Here is a 21248-nt window from a genome sequence, read left to right as displayed (position 1 = left end):
GTCCAAACCCATGTGTGTTGTGGACCATAAACACATGTGGTTTGGCCTAGGGAACACGGGTTAGTGTTCCAATTAATGTACTTGCGTGCCTTGCATATTTCCTCTCTGTACGCATTATTGTACAGAAATACATGCAGTTAAAGGGATACTTAAGTCAAAATTAAAAAATGATTTTTACTCACCTGGGGCATCCCTCAGCCCCCTGAAGCTGTATGGTGCCCTCGCAGCCTCGCTCCGATCCTCCTGTCCCCGCTGGCAGCTACTTCCGGGTTCGGCGACAGCCGCAGACATGCTGGGAACGCGAGTGATTCTCCGCGTTCCCAGCCGCTATATCACCCTCTATGCTGCTATAGCGTATATGTTATACGCTATAGCAGCATAGAGGGTGATATAGCGTATATGTTATACGCTATAGCAGCATAGAGGGTGATATAGCGGCTGGGAACGCGGAGAATCACTCGCGTTCCCAGCCTGTCGGCGGCTGTCGCCAAACCCGGAAGTAGCCGGCGGCGTGGACAGGAGGATCGGAGCGAAGCGGCGAGGGCACCACACAGCTTCAGGGGGCTGAGGGATGCCCCAGGTGAGTAAAAATCATTTTTTAATTTTGACTTAAGTATCCCTTTAAGTTCAAATGACTGTGTGACCCAGGAAAATGAATCAGAATCGTGTGCATTTTTTCAACACATTTTTGCGCTTTTTGATACAAGTACCATAATAAACCTGACAGAGGTTCTAATACTCCTCCACTGTAAGACAAAAAAGAACTAGAGCTCAATTTATAGAAGGGCAATTCAGCTGCATTCTTCAGAGCCCCACAATCATAACTCACTCAAGGTCCCCCCACTGCCATCTGTTGTGCAACCTTCTTTGTAAGTTAAAGAGGAACTCCAGTGAAAATAATGTAATAAAAAAAAGTGCTTCATTTTTACAATAATTATGTATAAATGATTTAGTCAGTGTTTGCCCATTCTAAAATCTTTCGTCTCCCTGATTTACATTCTGACATTTATCACATGGTGACGAGGAATTAGGGGGTATCAGCTACTGATTGGTTCAATTCTTGGTTACAGTTTATCTTTAAATTATGAGCAGCAGCTGCTCAAACAGGAGAGATTGTGTCATGTGACTTTAAACTGCATCACTTCCTGTTCACTGTGATCACAGCTGACAGAGCAAAACCTCCTTCTCTTTAAATGATTTTCCAGCATTGAGGACCCTGTCACAGCTTATGGTTGCAAGGCATTCAGCTCCACATGACAGAGCTTAGGTAGAAGAATCTAATGACGGCTGCAGTTTTTAAAATAGATATAAATTACAATTGTACTTGTACTTGTGGAGTCCTGGTTAACCCAGGTGAAATGCCCAAAGATATTCTACAACACAATACATTTGTTAAAATACAGAAACCAATTACATTACTTAAAGCAGTGGAAATATACCATTTTAACAGATAACATGTTAGATTTGATTAATACTACATTGAATCTAATGAAAATGTATTGAAGGAAGCACCTTTGATCAATTATCAATTGTCCTGCAATGAAACATTGTGTGGGAGAAGCCAGTCTTTGGGAGACTGAGCTGGGCAGAGACAGGGAGCTGAGGGCAGGAGAGCATGATTCCTTAGGTTTGTACTGCAGCAAGCAGTACAAAGTTTGCAGCTGTAACAAGGAGAGGGGTATTAAGGTGCCCACACACATTTATTTTCCTAGCAGATCCCATCAGAGTGATCAAAACTGCAGGGAATTTACTTAGGCCTTGTTCACAGTAGTGCATTCTGGTGTGGTATAACAGCCACTTTGTAACGCGTTAGGTCAATTGGGGCAAGGCAGGAGAGGCATTCAATCGGTGGCCCATAATATTGTACTGCATCAAATGGTACAACTCTACAGTTCCATCAATTTTCAATAGATTCGCTGCTGGAATCTAATGAAAATCTATATGCTGTGTGTGTTAGAAATCCATTCTTCTCTGAATCGATTCCAGTCAAAGAGGAATTGATTGTTTTTCCATATCGGGTGGTAATATGGGTACCTTTAATGAGGCTTTAGAGATTAGATCTCAACAAAGGTCCAATCTATTCACAGTGGCAAGGTGGTAAGTGATCGATGAGGTAGGTATCAATCACCACATCTATAAGGTGTATACCTAGAATACAACCTCATTCACATTACACACGTCTTTACCGTTTATGCACAATGTACAAATGTATTAGCACAGACAGCCTACATTCATCTCTGGACAAGGGCCAAATCAAATTTGTTTTTACAATAAGTTAAAAAAAAAGTTGCTGCATTTTTACTGGATAACATGCACATTTTTCTATTCTGCGTATGTTTTGCACACAGTTCTCTTGTAACACACTGAGTTAAATGGAAAAACAGATTTAGATCCCCAGAAAGTCATATGTTACATAAACACAATTTCAACGCAAAAAATCCAACTGGCCACTGACAGCTCACCACAGGACATATCTATGGGTATCAGCAAACCTTAGCAACCGCTTCCAGCCATCCTGGATATCCTCAGATGCTGCTCAGATTTTCCTCAGGTAACGCTCCACCTCTGCAGTCATTAACATGCATGCTTTGCTGTCATTATTAGGCAACAAGACCGTGCCTGCATACCTGACAGTCCTATAATGCTGGTCACACCACAGGAGATTGATCTGGCAGATATCTATCACGTCAGCAGAGTTTGCAAACACTAGGGGTGAGTACAAAGGGCCTGTACACACGTGGCTGAGGGGGCCGATAACCACCACCTCTGCCGATAATCCGGCGTGTGTAAAGGAACTCCTGACTGCCGCTAGGCCAGCATTCAATTCAGCTGAGCGATGGCCGATAGCTTTGTTTGCCCCGCTCCCCCCATGACATCACATCTGCACCATTCAGTGCTTCTAAAGACGGGCATATTCATACCGATCCGTGTCACAGTACTGATCTGTTCATCTTTGGAGGTACTTCAGGATGCGAGTATTTCCGAGGGCTGCCTAAAGATGGCCAAAGACGTATTTGACCTCCTAGTCAAATCATTTCAATGCGGGGCCCGGTGGTGGAATGAAAGCATGGAGAGGACCAGGAAGGCTCTATGAGATCCAGAGCCTTTCCTCTACATAGCCAAGTAGCTAACCTTTTTTTCCAAGCATGCTTCAGGTTTACTTACATGTTGTTATGTGCAGTGAATATCCTATACTCAGCACCTAACTGGATGCTGAGAAAAACAATGAAGCTTTATTATGCATTAGCTTCAGTAAACAACATGTACTTTTGGTACATTCAGTAAATCTTAAAAAAAAAAAAAAAAAAAAAACCACGGCCAGGTGAATTAGCCCATGTGTAGCCAGCATCAGATTTATGCGTGACAGTGATGCAACTGCAATGCCAATCAGCATGCAAGGAAAGACAAAGAGACAAACGAAAGCAACCTGTCATTTATACACACTCTCACCCACCTCCTTCCACAAGGGTATAGAGAGAAAGTCAGTAATCTGCTACAAAAGGACAAGAGAGGCGGATGAGCGCACATTGATGTAGGCTACAAATCAAATGCACAGCATCATGCACAGAGGTTTTACAAAAAATGGAACTCCACAGAAATCTGTTAATGAAACATGCAAAATTCTATTCTATGTGGATTCCATGGGCCTCACTGAATCCAGTTCTCCAAGGCTGGGGAGTGCTGGAGAACAATGGAAAACACAAGCCTGAAGTAGGAAAAAAAAGCACATTCCCAAGTTCTAAGTATGTGTGAACTCACCAGCAGTCCCCATTTGTACCTTCCCCTTCATTAATATAGCTGAATAATCCCCACTGGTAAACATGGACAAATTGGACTGTGATGTCAAACCCCACCCACCTTCCTTTCAGTATGACTTGTAAGAAGGATGTGGGTGGAGTCTGATGTTAAATGGGTTAAGCTCTGGGCAACTTCTCTGACACTTGTTGTAAAGGAAGGATCCGCAGACCAGACTTGGCTTGATGAAAAAATGTCTGTTCTTTATTAGAAAATTCCACATGACAAAACTGAAGTGCAATAAAATCACAGGATCAACTAACGTGTGTCGGGCCTATAATCTGCCTTTAATCATAGTCAAGGTGAGCCTGTTAAGGAGATGGCTTATATATGGTTAGAGGGGATAACTCCACCCCTCACACCTAACAGCCAGGTCCTTAAAGGGAGACATTACATACAAATAGTAAGAACAAGCTATAATATGCAAAGTACTACAAATTGTATAAAAAGATAAAAGTTATGTAAAAAAGATGACCATTTGGACAACAACATTACTGCAAAAAACGTATAAAAAGAAGAAGCCAGTACAAAAAGGGAAAAATACAAGAAGCGAAAAATATATCAACTATAATATAGTTAATGCCAGATCCCCTGAAATTGACACCTTCCAGGATCTCATTGAAAAGGAATGTTAATGCCAGATCCCCTGAAATTGACACCTTCCAGGATCTCATTAAAAAGGAATTAACTATCCTATCTAGGCATTCCAGGGCCCCATCTGACCTCACAGTCTCCGAGCATCAGGCTTTGACATCTCTTCAGAATAATACTGATATAGTTATACGCTCGGCAGACAAGGGGGGTGCTGTTGTGGTCCTGGATGCCTCTGATTACCAACAGGAGGCTCTTAGGCCGCTGGGTGATGCAGATGTGTATCGTCCCTTGCTCCGAGACCCTACACAGGCTTTTCTTGGTGATCTCCGGGGGCTGCTGGATCGCGGGCTGGGCATGGGTGTCCTCTCCAAACGGGTGGCTGAATACCTTTGTCCTCTGCACCCTGTCGTGCCCGTGTTCCACCACCTCCCGAAGATCCACAAGCCGGGCGCTCCCCCCCCCGGGGCCGGCCGATTGTTGCGGGCATTGGCTCCGTGGGTGAGCGCCTTGGTGAGTGGGTCGATGCACATCTGCAGCCCTTGGTTCTTAGGTTACCTGGGTATCTACAAGATACCCGCCATGTTCTTTCCAGCTTCAAAGATTTCGTGTGGGATGGTGGTTATACATGGGTGACCCTAGATGTCGCCTCCCTTTATATATCAATTCCACATGAACTTGCATTGGAAGCCTTGGAATTCCATCTTGATAAATATTCTTCGTTTGACATGTCCCTGCGGGTTTTTCTCCTGGAGGCTGTGGAGTACCTTCTCAAACACAATTATTTTATGTTTGATTCAGGGTTTTTTCTCCAAAGATGCGGAGCTTCTATGGGGGCCAAATTTTCCCCCTCTCTTGCCAACCTCTACATGGGGTGGTGGGAGGAGCTCCGCATCTTTGGGGACTTTAACCCTTATGCCTCCCATATCGTTTGGTATGGCAGGTTTATTGATGATTTGTTGATGGTGTGGGAGGGTCCTTCTGACCTCCTGGGGGAATTTCTGGTTTAAGTCAACCAAAATAGGTTTAATCTGAGGTTTACTATGAACTCAGATGCTACTAAAATTGATTACCTCAACTTAACTTTGGTTGGCGATTCCATATCCCGCTTGGTTTCCACACGTACATTTCGAAAAGCTACAGCAGGCAACTCGATTTTGCTTGCTAACTCATGTCACCCCCAGACATACCATCAATGCCATCCCTACAGGCGAGTTCATCAGAGCAGCTCGCAACTGTTCTAACCCACATAATCTACATTCAGAATTTAATCAGGTGGAAGATAGGCTTAGGCAGAGGGGGTACACAGACAAACAATTGAAACTAGAACGTTCTAGAGGAATAAAAAGAACACGCTCAGACCTATTGGAGGCTGTGGGACGGGATGGAGCCAGGACTGACAAAGTGACTTTTGTCACAGAATACAGTCTGGAATTTAAAAAAATCACTAATATTGTGAGTAAATATCTTCCAGTTCTGCATTCAGATTTAAAACTTAAAAAAATTTTGGATGGCGGATGTCGTTTTTCTGCAAGAAGGGCCAGATCATTGGGCTCCATCCTCTCGCCCAGTCTCTTTAGGTCTCCTTCCTCTCTCCATACTCCTACATGGTTGGCCACGGTGGGTTCATACCCGTGTGGCTTTCGAACCTGCAATTATTGCCATTGCCATACTCGAGGAACTTCAGTGTTCTCTTATTCATTTAACACCAGTTTTCCCATCAAACAATATGTTAACTGTAATACCAAATACACCATATATGTAATTTCCTGTTCTCAGTGTAAGATTCAATATGTGGGTTGTACAACCCGCAAACTTAAGAGTATGAATAGCTGAACATTATTGTGGCACACATTGGAAAACTTTTCAAAAGTCTGCAGTCTCTAAACATTTTGAAACTGTTCACAAAGGTGATTTAAAATCTTTTAGCTTTCAGGGTATTGAACGAGTCAGCCTTCCTACTAGAGGAGGCGACATACAGAGGTTATTATTAAAACGTGAGGCCTATTGGATTTATAGGTTAGGCACTCGCATACCCTCTGGTCTGAATAAACATTGGAATTTAAATCTAGTATATGATTACTGATTTATTTGGACAGTGTGGCTGTTCTCAATCCCATTTATATATTGATATATTTTTCGCTTCTTGTATTTTTCCCTTCTTGTACTGGCTTCTTCTTTTTATACATGTTTTTGCAGTAATGCTGTTGTCCAAATGGTCATCTTTTTTACATAACTTTTATCTTTTTATACAATTTGTAGTACTTTGCATATTATAGCTTGTTCTTACTATTTGTATGTAATGTCTCCCTTTAAGGACCTGGCTGTTAGGTGTGAGGGGTGGAGTTATCCCCTCTAACCATATATAAGCCATCTTCTTAACAGGCTCACCTTGACTATGATTAAGGGCAGATTATAGGCCCGACACGCGTTAGTTGATCCTGAGATTTTATTGCACTTCACTTTTGTCATGTGGAATTTTCTAATAAAGAACAGACATTTTTTCATCAAGCCAAGTCTGGTCTGCGGATCCTTCCTTTACAATTTGTGCTATTGGACTGGCTCTCTAGATCCTACACCGACTGGTATGTAATAATATGGGGGTAGAGCGTTTATGAACTTGTTCTTGCTCATTCTCTGACACTTGACAGGCAGCCTACAGAGCCAATCAAAGTGCAGGAATCTCGTACATTGAAGCTAGTGGACCCGCCAAGCTCCAGGCGGGTTCAGTGGAGCGCTCGTTCAGAGTAACAAAGCGCCCTTTACAATAGCTACTCACAGCGTAATTTCCAGGGCTGTGGAGTCGGAGTCAAGGAGTCAGAGCAATTTTGGGTACCCCGAGTCGTAAATGGAGTCGGTGATTTCATAAACTGAGGAGTCGGATGCTTTTGTACAAAATCCACAGCCCTGGTAAGTTTTAGACTAAGGAGTCGGAGTCGAGGAGTCGGAGCCATTTTGGGTACCCGGAGTCGGAGGTTTCATAAACTGAGGAGTCGGAAGATTTTTGTACCGACTCCACAGCCCTGGTAATTTCACTGCGCATGCTATGGCTGCATAGCGTGCACAGCCAATTATAACACTCTCTACATGCATTAAGCTGAGCTTTGTGAATCAAGCCCATAGTGTGAATGAGCCCTTAGCAAAAGCCACTATAGCCTACTATGACTCCAGACAGTTGGGGCTCTCTACTGTTCTACAGGTCTTCAGAACGTTAGTAAATAAAGAATCTTGCAATAGCGATCCAGTGGTTTAAGTATAAGCACTCCATTCTGCCATTTGTAGGGAGTGGCTATTTCATGATTACCGTTCTGTTGTCCCAGCATCGATTGTTGGTACCTCATTGGCTACAGGCACAAGTTTGGCATTTTTTTCTTTTACTGTACTTTATGACCAGGTAGAAAATTCTATACTGTAATCTTGCAAAGCCAGGGTTCTTTCCCTCAATGGCTCTTGTTATTTCTATATCCTTTGTTAGACACTAGATGCATTAGTTACTGCCATTTATGTTGTGTACCAAGGCTATTTTACTGCTTGCTTTTTTTTATTTACAAGGTTTCCTGATACATAGATAACTACTAAAATAAGTAAACCTAGAACAAGCAAGAAGGCAAAAATGCAAAAGTCACATTAAAGTCTCCTGTCAGACTGAAATCGCTTTAGATGCAGCCGCTTAGGTACACCCAGTAGGCCACCCTGGAGTATTAGGGAGTCTTGCCTAAGGACTCCTTTCTAAAAAGGTAACTGGCTCCAGCCAGGATTCGAACCTTGTTCTCCTGTCAAAGGTGGTGTCTCTAACCAGTACACTATCCAGCCACACAATACTAACTCAAAATGTGTCCCAAAAAATTATACACAACTTTACTTTCAAGTTCCAGGATTTAAGATCTGCATTACGAAGGTAAGCATGCAATTAATAACACATAAGGACATTCAATCACTTTGCCAACTTGTTGGAAGCTTGTATTACTAGCGTGATTAATATCATTAATAGTCCACAAGCCTTCGTTCCATTGTGTTATTCGTACATTATCATTAATAATATGAAAACTAAAAAAAGAGTCAGATTTTGGGTAAATGACAAAAATGGGTTGCAGTATACATACAGAAGCCAGTCGGAAGTTAAAAAATCTTTTCTGTGAAGGAAAGCAAATTATGTATCAATAGATGCACAGAAGGTTCCATGGTGGATGGCTATATGTGTGTATATATACATATATATATTTTTTTTTTTACGGAAATTATTCACAACCCATCACTTTTTCCACATTTTGTTATGTTAAAGACTTATTCCAAAATGGATTGAGTTCATTTTCCCCTCAGAATTCTGCACACCCAATAATGACCACGTGAAAACAATTTACAAAAACAATTTGAGGTTTTGGCAAATTTATTAAAAAAAAACCCTGATAAATCACATGTACATAAATATTCTCAGCCTTTGCTCAATACTTTGTCGATGCACCTTTGGCAGCAATTACAACTTCAAGTCTTTTTGAATATGATGCCACAAGCTTGGCACACCTATCCTTGGGCAGTTTCACCCATTCCTCTTTGCAGCTCGATCAGGCTGAATGGGAAGCATCAGTGTACAGCAATTTTAAGATTTCTCCAGAGATGTTCAATCAGATTCAAGTCTGGGTGCTGCCTGGGCGACTCAAGGGCATTCAGGCCGGTTTCACACTGCAAACTGACATCAGCGGTGCGTTGCACCCGCCACACCACCAAAAACCAGCCTTCAGGGAACATCGTGCTAATAGTAGTCAACTTTTTTTTAAAAACAATGCATCAACATAGACTAACATGACTTCCGGGCCAGCGCAGATCACGGCAGGTCGCCACGGATCACACACTGTAACGTAGTTCTACGCTAGCGTTAGATTAGGGACTTCCAGCACAGCGTAGCGCAACATGGGAAGTTTGAACTTTCCCATAGGGTTTAATTAGGCTGAGGTAGCAGTGCGTCAATTTGCCACACCGTACCGCAACAGTGTGACAGGGCCCGCAAAGATTTGTCCTGAAGCCACTCCTTTGATATCTTGGCTGTGTGCTTAGGGTTGTCCTGCAGAAAGATAAACCATCACATTCAAGAACCGGTTTTCATCCAGGATGTCTCTGTACATTGCTGCAATAATCTTTTTCTTTATCCTGACTAGTTTCCCAGTTCCTACCACTGAAAAACATCCCCACAGCATGATGCTGCCTCCACCACGCTTCACTGTAGGGATGGTATTAGCCTGGTGATAAGTAGTGCCTGGTTTCCATAAAACGGGACGCCTGGCATTAACAACAAAGAGTTCAATCTTTGTCTCATCAGACCAGAGAATTTTGTTTCTCATGGTCTGAGAGTCCTTCAGGTGCTTTTTGGCAAACTCCAGACAGGCTGCCATGTGCCTTTTACTACAGAGTAGCTTCGGTCTGACCACTACCATACAGGCCTGATTAATGGATTGCTGCAGGGATGGTTGTCCATCTGGAAGGTGCTCCTCTCTCCACAGAGGACCTCTAGAGCTTTGACAGATTGGTTTGTGGTCACCTCCCTAACTAAGGCCTTTCTCCTTCAATCTCTTAGTTTGGATGGCCGGCCAGCTCTAAGAAGAGTCCTGGTGGTTTTGAACGTCTTCCACTTATGGATGATGGAGGCCATTGTGCTCATTGGGACCTTCAAAGGAGCAGAATTTTTTTTGTAACCTTCCCCAGATTTGTGCCTCAACACAATCCTGTCTCCGAGGTCTAAAGACAATTCCTTTGACTTCATGCTTAGTTTGTGCTCTGACATGAACTGTCAACTGTGAGACCTTTCATAGACAGGTGTGTGCCTTTCCAAATCATGTCCAATCAACTGAATTTACCACAGGTGGACTCCAATGAAGCTGCAGAAACATCTCATGGATGATCAGGGGAAACCGGATGCACCTGAGCTCAATTTTGAGCTTCATGACAACGACTGTGAATGCTTAGGTACAGGATATAGATCATTTTGTTGTGATAAGTAGTGATAAAGTTATTGGTGAATGAAAGGGAGGAGCGATGAAATGTGAAAAATTTACTCTGGTCCATAAAATGGAAAAACCCTTTAGTGGTTAACTAGTTAATCGATTTTGGTATAAGGCTGTAACATAACACAATGTGTAAAACGTGATGCCCTGGGAATACTTTCCGGATGCACTGTATGTATATATATTGCTTTTAATTCTTAGTAGCAATAAACAGCAGGTAACAGTGTGCACAGTTCACACAAAGGGGTATGTGCAAGTAACAGTGTATACAAATGTGTATGTGCAGGTAACAGTGTGCACAGTTCACACGGATGGGTATGTGCAGGTAACAGTGTGCACAGTTGATGTGTGCAGGTAACAGTGTGCACAGTTGATGTGTGCAGGTAACAGTGTGCACAGTTCATACAGAGGGATATGTGCAGGTAAGAGTGTGCACAGTTCATACAGAGGGATATGTGCAGGTAAGAGTGTGCACAGTTGATGTGTGCAGGTAACAGTGTGCATAGTTTGCACAGAGGGATGTGTGCAGGTAACAGTTTGCACAGAGGGGTATGTGCAGGTAACAGTTTGCACAGACACAATCACATCACTATATGCAGATGCATCATCGTGGTGGTTTATCTGTGGTAGATCCCACATGTTTGGTGAGGGATTTGATTACCATTACAAACACATTATTATCTCACCTTTGCTGCGTTTCTCAGGTGATCATAGTAAACTTCTTCTATAGCCTGGAAGTAGATAACACCTTTCAGCTTTGCTTCATGTTTATCTGTAAAAAATAAAAATGAGTAAAACATTGTTTAATTCTGATTTGATCTAAAAAATTGCATCTCCTGAAACTACTGAAGCTTAAAGGGGAACTTCAGCCTTAACAAACATACTGTCATCAAGTTACATTAGTTATGTTAATTAGAATAGATAGGTAATATAATCTCTTACCCACCCTGTTTTAAAAGAACAGGCAAATGTTTGTGATTCATGGGGACTGCCATCTTTGTCATGGGGGCAGCCATCTTTTTGGTTGAAAGGAGGTGACAAGGAGCAGGAGACACAGTTCCAACTATCCTGTGTCCTGATCACCCCTCCCAGCTGCACACGCTAGGCTTCAAATGTCAAATTCAAAATGTAAAAAAAAAAAAAAAAAAAAAAAATTGCACCAAAACAGCAGAACGAGAACAACAAAATCAGAAATCCCATCATGCTTTGCACAGCATCAGGGGGAAAAAGCCCGGGCAGTTTTCTTCTGTGCAGCTAAAAATGAGACTTGTCTAAGAGAAACAAAGTTCTGATGCTGTGAAACTGTTATAGAAACACAAAGCCTTTTCAGTGCTGCTGAGTCGATTTTTAGTCCGGAGGTTCACTTTAATACTATTTACAGTGGGATGCGAAAGTTTGGGCAAGGTTGTTAATCGCCATGATTTTCCTGTATAAATCGTTCGTTGTTACGATAAAAAATAACAGTTAAATATATCATATAGGAGACACACACAGTGATATTTGAGAAGTGAAATGAAGTTTATTGGATTTACAGAAAGTGGGCAATAATTGTTTAAATAAAATAAGGCAGGTGCACAACTTTGGGCACTGTTGTAATTGTATTGATTCCAAAACCTTTAGAGCTAATTATTGGAACTCAAATTGGCTTGGTAAGCTCAGTGACCCCTGACCTACATACACAGTTGAATCCAATTATGAGAAACAGTATTTAAGGGGTCAATTGTAAGTGTCCCTCCTCTTTTAATTTTCTCTGAAGAGTAGCAGCATGGCGGTCTCAAAACAACTCTCAAATGACCTGAAGACAAAGATTGTTCACCATCATGGTTTAAGGGAAGGATACAGAAAGCTGTCTCAGAGATTTCAGCTGTCTGTTTCCACAGTTATGAACATATTGAGGAAATGAAAGACCACAGGCTCAGTTAAAGTTTGAAGTGGCAGACCAAGAAAAATCTTGGATAAACAGAAGCGACAAATGGTGAGAACAGTCAGAGTCAACCCACAGACCAGCACCAAAGACCTACAACATAATCTTGCTGCAGATGGAGTCACTGTGCATCGTTCAACTATTTGGCGCACTACACAAGGAGATGCTGTATGCGAGAGTGATGCAGAGAAAGATTATTCTCCGCCCACAGCACCAACAGAGCCACTTGAGGTATGCTAAAGCACATTTGGACAAGCCAGCTTCATTTTGGAATAAGGTGCTGTGGACTAATGAAACTAAAATGTAATTATTTAAGCATAACAAGGGGCGTTATGCATGGAGGAAAAAGAACACAGCATTCCAAGAAAAACACCTGCTACCTACAGTAAAATATGGTGGTGGTTCCATCATGCTGTGGGGCTGTGTGGCTAGTGCAGGGACTGGGAATCTTGTCAATGTTGAGGGAGGCATGGATTCCACTCAGTATCAGCATATTCTGGAGACCATTGTCCAGGAATCAGTGACAAAGCTGAAGCTGTGCCGGGGCTGGATCTTTCAACAACACAGCGACCCGAAACACTGCTCAAAATCCACTAAGGCATTCATGCAGAGGAACAAGTACAAAGTTCTGGAATGGCCATCTCAGTCCCCAGACCTGAGTATAATTGAAAATATGTGGTGTGAGTTAGAGACCTGTTTATGCTCAGAAGCCATCAAACCTGAATGAACTAGAGATGTTTTGTAAAGAGGAATGGTAAAAAAAAATACCTTCAACCAGAATCCAGACTTTCATTGGACCCTACAGGAAGCGTTTAGAGGCTGTAATTTCTGCAAAAATATTGATTTCATTTCTTTTTTGTGGTGTTCGAATTTATGCACCTGTCTAATTTTGTTTAAACAATTACTGTACACTTTCAGGAAAATCCAATAAACTTCATTTCACTTCTCAAATATCACTGTGTGTGTCTCCTATATGATATATTTACTGACATTTTTACGATTTATACAGGAAAATCATGACAATTAACTTTCGCATCCCACTGTAAGTATTGTAAATAATTGTATAGTATACCTGTATAGTATTCTTTATAAGTGCCCAGGTAACTATACTCCACTGCTTAAACATCTACTTATATATAAAAAAGTATAATGACATGACAAATATATCTAAAATGTGAAATACTGTATATAAAGACTTTCATGCAGAAATCTATTGGAAATCGCTGTGCAGTGTGTGGCCAGGCAATATGATCTGATCAGATTCAAATCGGAGAGAGAGATCTATCTAATGGTTGACCTGGCTATACATCGAGTGATGCATGGCCACCTTAACTCACTTCCCACTCACTCACTATTATTTCCCCTGCAGTGCTTATCTACTTCCGTACCAGCAGTCTCTTCCCCCTAAAGGACCAGAGACTGCTGGTACTGCAGAGGGACAAAAAGTGTCAGAGATTGTGGCGTAAATGTGTGAGAGGAAGGTTATGTAAAATTGATAATTGAATATCGGAAGACTTATTCAGCGTCCAATGGTACAATAGCGGCATAGCCAATATTCTACTAGTGGTTTCACCATGTGCCAAATTTCCCCGGCGCCCTTTTTGTATACGCAGTGAACTGTGCTCAAGCTCTGTGTTTGAGCCTGATTGTATTAAGAACAGTTCAAGCGGTAGCTGGAATGGGCCTCCAGCATCAAAATGGGAAGAGGACAAGCTAGAATAACAACAACTTGTACGGGTCACTTGAGATGTGCCATCCTCTCTGACTCTCCGCTTTCCTTTACAGGTCTTGTTCACTAAAGATTTAGAACACTATTTTCAATCATATTATAAAGTTACCTAGATAATATTTCTGATTGTTAGCTTAGATACCTATAATGTGTGTTTTAAGTATATAGTGAAATCGAGAATTTTACTTTCAACTGAGCAAAAATATACCAGAGATCTGTAGAAATATTATGCATGGATGATATCTGAACACTTGTGGCTTTTAGCAGATGAATCTTCTATGTTGAAGCAGAAATGCCAATACTCACCAACATAATAGGACAAGGTGCGTTTCATGCGATCAAACACAAACCAGCGCTTCTTCCAAGACTTAATTTTACCACCCATCTTGGTTAGAAAACCGCGACACATCTTTTCGCTCAGTATAATGTGAGAACACGCATCCACTACATGACCTGAAGTCTCAATGTGAGTACGAAGGTCAAAATCTTCTTTTCTGATTGGCAAATACCGAGTGAGCGGACGAGCCTAGAAAACAAATCATGTTCATGACAAGAAAATAATTATTTAACTGGATTTGAAAATCAATGCAGATCTGATATCTAACTATACAATCAATGCAGATCCGATATCTAAGTATACAATCAATGCAGATCCGATATCTAATTATACAATAAATGCAGATCTGATATCGGATTATGCAATCAATGCAGATCTGATATCTGATTATGCAATCAATGCAGATCTGATATCTGATTATAAAATCCAGGGCTGTGGAGTTGGTCCAAAAATCCACCGACTCCGACTCCTCAGTTTAGGATTCCACCAACTCCGACTCCTCGACTCCGACTCCTCTAATTTGCATACTACAATTTTGTTGATTAACAGTATGTAACGTGAAATTTGTCTCTTAACTGCCAACGCTTAGGAATTTTACAAGACAACTGAAGTGAGAAGGATATGTAGACTACTATATTTATTCCCTTTAGACTAAAACTAGTCCTTGGTAAGAGTACTTGTAAAAGGTACAAACCGGAACAAAGAACATCTATCAGGCCCTAGGCAATGTAACTGTGGGTACATGTAAGAATGATGTGCAGGTACTATGCAGGGGAATAGGGAGATTCTTCCTCTATTACACATTCTTCATGCACAATCTGAACATGGATCAGGCCTTAGGCAATGTAACTGTGGGTACATGTAAGAATGATGTGCAGGTACTCTGCAGGGGAATGAGGAGATTCTTCCTCTATTACACATTCTTCATGCACAATCTGAACCAGGTTTATGGGTGATAGACAACACCTCTGTGTTCAATGTGCACAACATTCTCAGTGGATTCCCTGCAGCTCTGTGGGGAGTGCATATGTAGAGTATAGTACTACTGTGTAACGAAGTAAACCGGAGACAGATGACATTTTAAGTTTTATACATACCTGGGGCTTCCTCCAGCCCCCTTCAGGATAATCAGTCCCTCGTTGTCCTCTGCCACCTGGATCTTCTGCTATGAGTCCAGGTACTTGAGCCAGTCTGGTGTAGTGCACATGCACACACTCCGCCGCTGGGAGCGTACTACACCTGCGCAGCACTATTGCGCAGGTGCAGAATGCTCCTGGCTGTGGAAGAGGCACGTAGCCAGACTGCTCTGACTGGCTGAATTACCGGGACTCATAGCAGAAGTTCCAGGTGGTGAAGGAGGACAGCGAGGGACTGATTGGCCTGAAGGGGGCTGGAGGAAGCCCCAGGTATGTATAAAACTTTTCTTTTCATCCGTCTCAGGTACTCTTTAATTTGTAGTCACCAAACAAAATTTTATCAACATATCAAATTATTTGATTTCATGAGCAAAGAGAGTGCATTTGCATAAACCAGCATCAACGCAGAATTATTTGCATCTCATTGACCATCTCTATTAGTGGCACGGCTACACATCAGGCTTTATTCTTACAGCATAGATGTTATTTAGTATATAAGAGGTTCCTGTGTACACATCATATATACAGTCACAATCAGATATGTATATCTGACTTTAAAAATATGGGGACTGCTTTATTGAAGCAGCACAAGTAACTAATTTTGATTGGTTTTTTTCATTTTTGTGGACTGAGCACAGCTATTACTGTATATATACTGTATATATACATTATTTTTAATAACTTTTATCTGAGAAATAGAACATTTTATCATATTTTCTATTTTAATTACAGTTACAAATTCATTAGGAGTCGGAGTCGGTGCATTTTTTCCCGACTCCAACTCCAGGCACCCAAAATTGCTCCGACTCCACGACTCCGACTCCACAGCCCTGATAAAATCAATGCAGATCTGATTATGCAATCAATGCAGATCTGATATCGGATTATGCAATCAATGCAGATCTGATATCTGATTATACAATCAATGCAGATCTGATATCTGATTATGCAATCAATGCAGATCTGATATCTGATTATACAATCAATGCAGATCTTATATCGGATTATACAGTCGATGCAGATCTGATATCTGGTGAAATATGCAAATCTAAGACTTAAAGAGCTAACCTGAGAAAAATGCTTCTCTCTCATTTTGACTTCCTTCTCAACCAATCTTTGCCTGTGAGCAGTTTCATCCTGCAGACGTCTTTCTAGCTCTTCTCTCCTCCTCCTTTCATCTTCCAGCGCTCTTCTGCGCGCTTCAACCTCACGCTCCTACAATATGAAGCGAGGAGCAGTTACACGACTCCGTTATCATCATCAGCAATAAGGCCTTAACATGTACAGCTGGAAAACCATTACTATATGATAAAAACAATGCGATTCCACTTGTTATTAAAAACACATCTGTTTTCTGAGCTGCGTTTCCCATAGCCATCTATGGTGCATCCACTCTGGGCGAAGACAGAAAATGATCTGCTTCACTTTGTGGTGAATGGATCGTCAGAATGGGAGGTCAAGTGGGAACCGAGCCTAAAGCAGATAGTCATGAGCATCAATGCAGGGAAACGTAGGTGTCTGCAGACTCCCATTATAAAATGTACCACTGCAGGTGTTTACAAGGGAAAATACATAACCTGCAGCAGTGTTTGTGATCCCAGAGTTTCTCTTCACACATCAACAAAAACAAACTCTGTTGCCAAGTACCTACACGGGACAAGGAAAACATCTAGAGCTGAAGATATACTGCAAAACCCAGCAAGCTTTGTATCCTAAGCATCATATCTGCGCCTTTATGAGATGCTCAATTGAAGGGAAAATATAGTTGAAAGAGTGATACAAAAAGTGATACAAAGTATTTATAAACTTACAAAAATTACATAAAACTGATTGAAACGGTTAGGATCTAATTTAAATCATAATCACTGTATCAACTCACTCTGTTTTCCATAAGTCGTGCTCTTTCTGCATGAGCCTCTAATAGCATCCTCTCCATTTCCTCTATCTTCAGCACGTCCAGACCACTGGCACTACAATCACAAGAAAGGACTGTAAGAACAGTTTGTGTAAAACAAGTAGACTAGACAGGTGGGTGTTCAGAGAGACTCACCTAGACATATTGTCAGGGGAGCAGGCGGAGTTTCCTGTAGAAACACTGGTGTCTAGACTGTCTGAGCTCTCCAAGCTTAACGTATCATAGCCATATGAGGGGTCATCCTCACGAGAATGTAAAGGCCTTTGGTGATGCAAAATGGAATGATGCATGATGGGTAGATAGCCTTGATGAGATGTTCCATGGAGAGACTCCCACTGTGACTGAGCTTCGACAACAGCTTTCTGCTTTAATTCCGCAAGCCGTTTGCGTTGTTCCTCTATTACTTGTTGTCCTGTGAAAAAAGAACAAACATAATTGTGAACCGTGATACACACAATCATATAATGATACTGCACTATTTAGTACAGTTCATCTTCATATATACTTAGGACACACCTGTGGTTAAAGGGTGCCCTGTACAAAGCCTTAGTATAGCGCCTCCATTTACCACTATACTATGCAATTTATTATACAACAAATTACAAAGAAAAATTTTAAAACGATAAGGGAGTTCTGTTTTTATAGATTAGAGTCCAACAGTTACCTGTAATCTGCAACCCATTCCTAAAAATACTTGTACATATGATGCACCTCATATGCACTTTTACTGCCATCATGTTACAATGGACTGAGAGCAACAATTGTCACATCACATTGATCAATTCAACAATGACAGCCCCTTCCCCAAAAATGTCCTTTAAAAAAAATAAATAAGATATAATTTTCTAACCTGCTGCTTCAGCACTTAAAGGGAACCAGTGAAGAACGATTTCCAATAAAATATACATACCTGGGGCTTCCTCCAGCCCCCTCTGGCCTGATCGCTCCCACAGCGTCCTCTTCTTCCTCTCTGTTCGCCCGCAACTGGCCCGTGAAAGTCCTCTGGACCAGACCCAACTGCGCATGCGCGGCCCGGCTGTGCGCACGCTCCCAGCGTGTTCACGTCGTCTGGAGGCGAAGTGAACAAGACAGGGGAGCGTGCCTGGCCAGACTGTGCATGCACCTACTGGCCCCGACTGATGGATTTTTAGGGGCTAGTACCGGGCAAACGGAGAGGAAGAAGAGGACGCCATGGGAGCAATCAGGCCGGAGGGGCCTGGAAGAAGCCACAGGTATGTAATATATTGAATCGTTCAACTCTGGTACACTTTAAATAAAAGTACCCCCTTCTATATATTTTTCTAAGCTTTATCCAACCGGACATCTGACCGCAGTATTTTCAGCGCCTCTCTGCCGTACGCTTTCAAAAACATTGAAAGGTGGAACCTGTGTTCTGTTTAAAGAATACATAAACTTAATTGGCTGACATCTATATTTACTTTAAAAAAATAGCTGCACAAGAACGGGGAACCCAAACATATTTGGCCTAGAGGCACAAAAAGTATAAATCTGATCTTGCATTCAGTAGTTTAACACATATTCATTTATTATATATCTTGCACAGAAATGCATGCTGCAGTGCATTGTCGTAATATATTGCAGCGCAGCGCACACGTGTGCCCTTCATCTATCTATGCACTGCCAGATAGCCTTGACATATGCTTTTTTTTAATATAAACTATAGTATAGCCAATTTACTTTTATTTGAGTCATCTGGGTATACAGCAGCAAAATAATCAGCAAGAGGTCACATACAAAGTGAGAAGGTGTGAAAACAACACTCTAAGGCTACCTGTGCCTTCAAGTGGGGCAGTCTCCTCTGTGTCCCGGCCAGCAGCAGAATGGAAAGATAGATTGCAGGATGACAGACAGAATGAGATGCAGTCAAGATGTCAGCAAAAGAAATTGAAGAATAGACATTTTAGAGGTGATAGTAATAAATGTTGTGCAGGTTTAGCAAATGTTAATGAACTGTAGGCAGATTACTATTAATGTATTTTATGCATAGAGATTCAAATGTTTGCAGCCCTGCTGAGGATGTGTACCTATGCACAGCTTTATTTCCTCTATATGAATATGTAGGGATTAGAGTCACTGTCCCTCTTTTGGAGGGACAGTCCCTCTTTGGGAGCCCTGTCCCTCTTTCCTCCTCATTTGTCCTTCTTTCAGGACTTTGTCATTCTTTCTATGTAAATATATGTATTTGTCAATTAAAAATTGTGTTTTATTGACTCTAAACTTTATGCCCATCCTTTAAATTTATATATTACTAATTTTAAAATGTTAATACGAAGGAAAATGCACCAGGATAGAAAGGACCAGTGTGGTTTGAATTATAAAACAACATATTTTTCTTATAAAATCTTTATGGTATGCGTGACTAGGGTTGTGATGGGGTGTGGTCAGGGGTGTGGCAGGGGCGTGGCTTAAGTGTCCCTCTTTTTCATATTAAAAAGTTGGGAGGTATGGAGTCAGAACTGTACTTATTCACATCTAGATGTATACAGACCCATATATACTAGAGTATACACCGAGATGTTTTGCTCCTACAATACCCCCAGTTTATATTCGAGCATATATGGTAGTAGCTAGGTGCAGACTGACCCCACCACTAAACACTATGCTAGGTGTGTTTTTACTAAGTATGTACAGTACAGTAACTTTTGGCCCCGGTACCTAAATAACCATGCATATAGATTTTCACATCTGTGAATACCCATTTTGCTTTACGTAAAATAGGCCATTTGAAATGGCCTAATTATCTGCCTTTAAATTGTTGCAACCTTGGTGGATGGTATCTATTAGCATCTAGTTCCCCAACCCTGTCCTCAAGGCCCACCAACAGTACATGTTTTGCAGAAAACTGCAATCATACACAGGTGAGGTAATTAGTGTCTCAGCAGAGCTAATTATCTACCTCTGTGGATTTCCACAAAACATGCACTGTTGGTGGGCCTTGAGGACAGGGTTGGGGAACACCTTATTAGCAGATTATTACTACTGCATATTATTCCTGACATGGTTAAATGTCTTGAAACAACTTTACTTCTGAGAATATGATCTGGCTGGATCCCAAAATGGATTAAGTTTATAGCAGGCTTTAATGTTTGCATGCTTTAAAAGCAGGTATTATAATTCCTCAAGACTAACCAATGAAGTGAGGCCACATCATTGTTGAGCACAGAACATACTTTTAGAAGGTCAGGTTTACATTCTATTGGATTTCCTACATTCTATGTACATAAAGGGTGTCCGAGGTTTATGCATTTGTATTTATTGACTGCATTGTAATCAAGTATATGTAATCAAGTGTATTTTAATGGCAACACTGTCAGTCTTTGCCAAACGGAAGACTGCGAGCATTAGGGTGAATGTGGCACATTGCAAGACAGCCTAAACAGCGATGCGCAAATTAGGAGACTTGGTTTGCCAAAGTTACACTAGCTTCCTTTTACTAAAATGTGATTTGAAGTTCTATTGATCTTCTCCTTTAGGTCTTGGCGCTACCATGCTGGAAGATTTCAACAATTCATATAGCTAAAATAATAACTTATTGGTAGTATTGTAGATGATCAGAAAAATGTCACCATTGATAGAAGCCATGCTAGTTAATGCAGATGTTAATAGAAAAATGAATGCCAAACAGAACTAGGTAGAGTTTTGTCACCTTTTTGTTGCAAAGCAAGTTGTCTTTTACTCTGGATGTCCTGTAAAGTAACTGCCAAACCGCGGGACAGATTGCCTGAGCCATTATGTGCTACCGGCATCCTCTAGAAGAGAAAAAAAAACAGGTCCGTAAATAAGATAATCAACTGCAACCACTAA

The 21248-nt window shown here is 41.4% G+C and overlaps 1 protein-coding gene across 12 annotated transcripts in view; it reads right to left on the bottom strand.

The window, feature by feature from the left end:
* Window positions 1–21248, bottom strand: part of PHLDB1 (pleckstrin homology like domain family B member 1) — a 190484-nt gene that overhangs the window by 5340 nt on the left and 163896 nt on the right. For 6 of the 12 annotated variants that reach the window (XM_068240824.1, XM_068240823.1, XM_068240829.1 and 3 more), the window contains 9 exons: window positions 21091–21193; window positions 19216–19242; window positions 17559–17835; window positions 17388–17478; window positions 16577–16723; window positions 14342–14561; window positions 11069–11154; window positions 8490–8519; window positions 3455–3493 (listed from right to left, as the gene is read on the bottom strand). In XM_068240824.1, the coding sequence (XP_068096925.1) occupies window positions 3455–3493; window positions 8490–8519; window positions 11069–11154; window positions 14342–14561; window positions 16577–16723; window positions 17388–17478; window positions 17559–17835; window positions 19216–19242; window positions 21091–21193 (1020 nt within the window). Of the gene's footprint in view, window positions 1–3454; window positions 3494–8489; window positions 8520–11059; window positions 11155–14341; window positions 14562–16576; window positions 16724–17387; window positions 17479–17558; window positions 17836–19215; window positions 19243–21090; window positions 21194–21248 lie in introns of those variants that run through there. The other 6 variants (XM_068240825.1, XM_068240833.1, XM_068240827.1 and 3 more) reach the window with 4 other exon arrangements.

Source organism: Hyperolius riggenbachi, chromosome 6 (assembly GCF_040937935.1).
Source record: "Hyperolius riggenbachi isolate aHypRig1 chromosome 6, aHypRig1.pri, whole genome shotgun sequence".
Classification (NCBI taxonomy): Eukaryota; Metazoa; Chordata; class Amphibia; order Anura; family Hyperoliidae; genus Hyperolius; species Hyperolius riggenbachi.
This window is presented reverse-complemented; position numbering and strand designations above follow the sequence as displayed.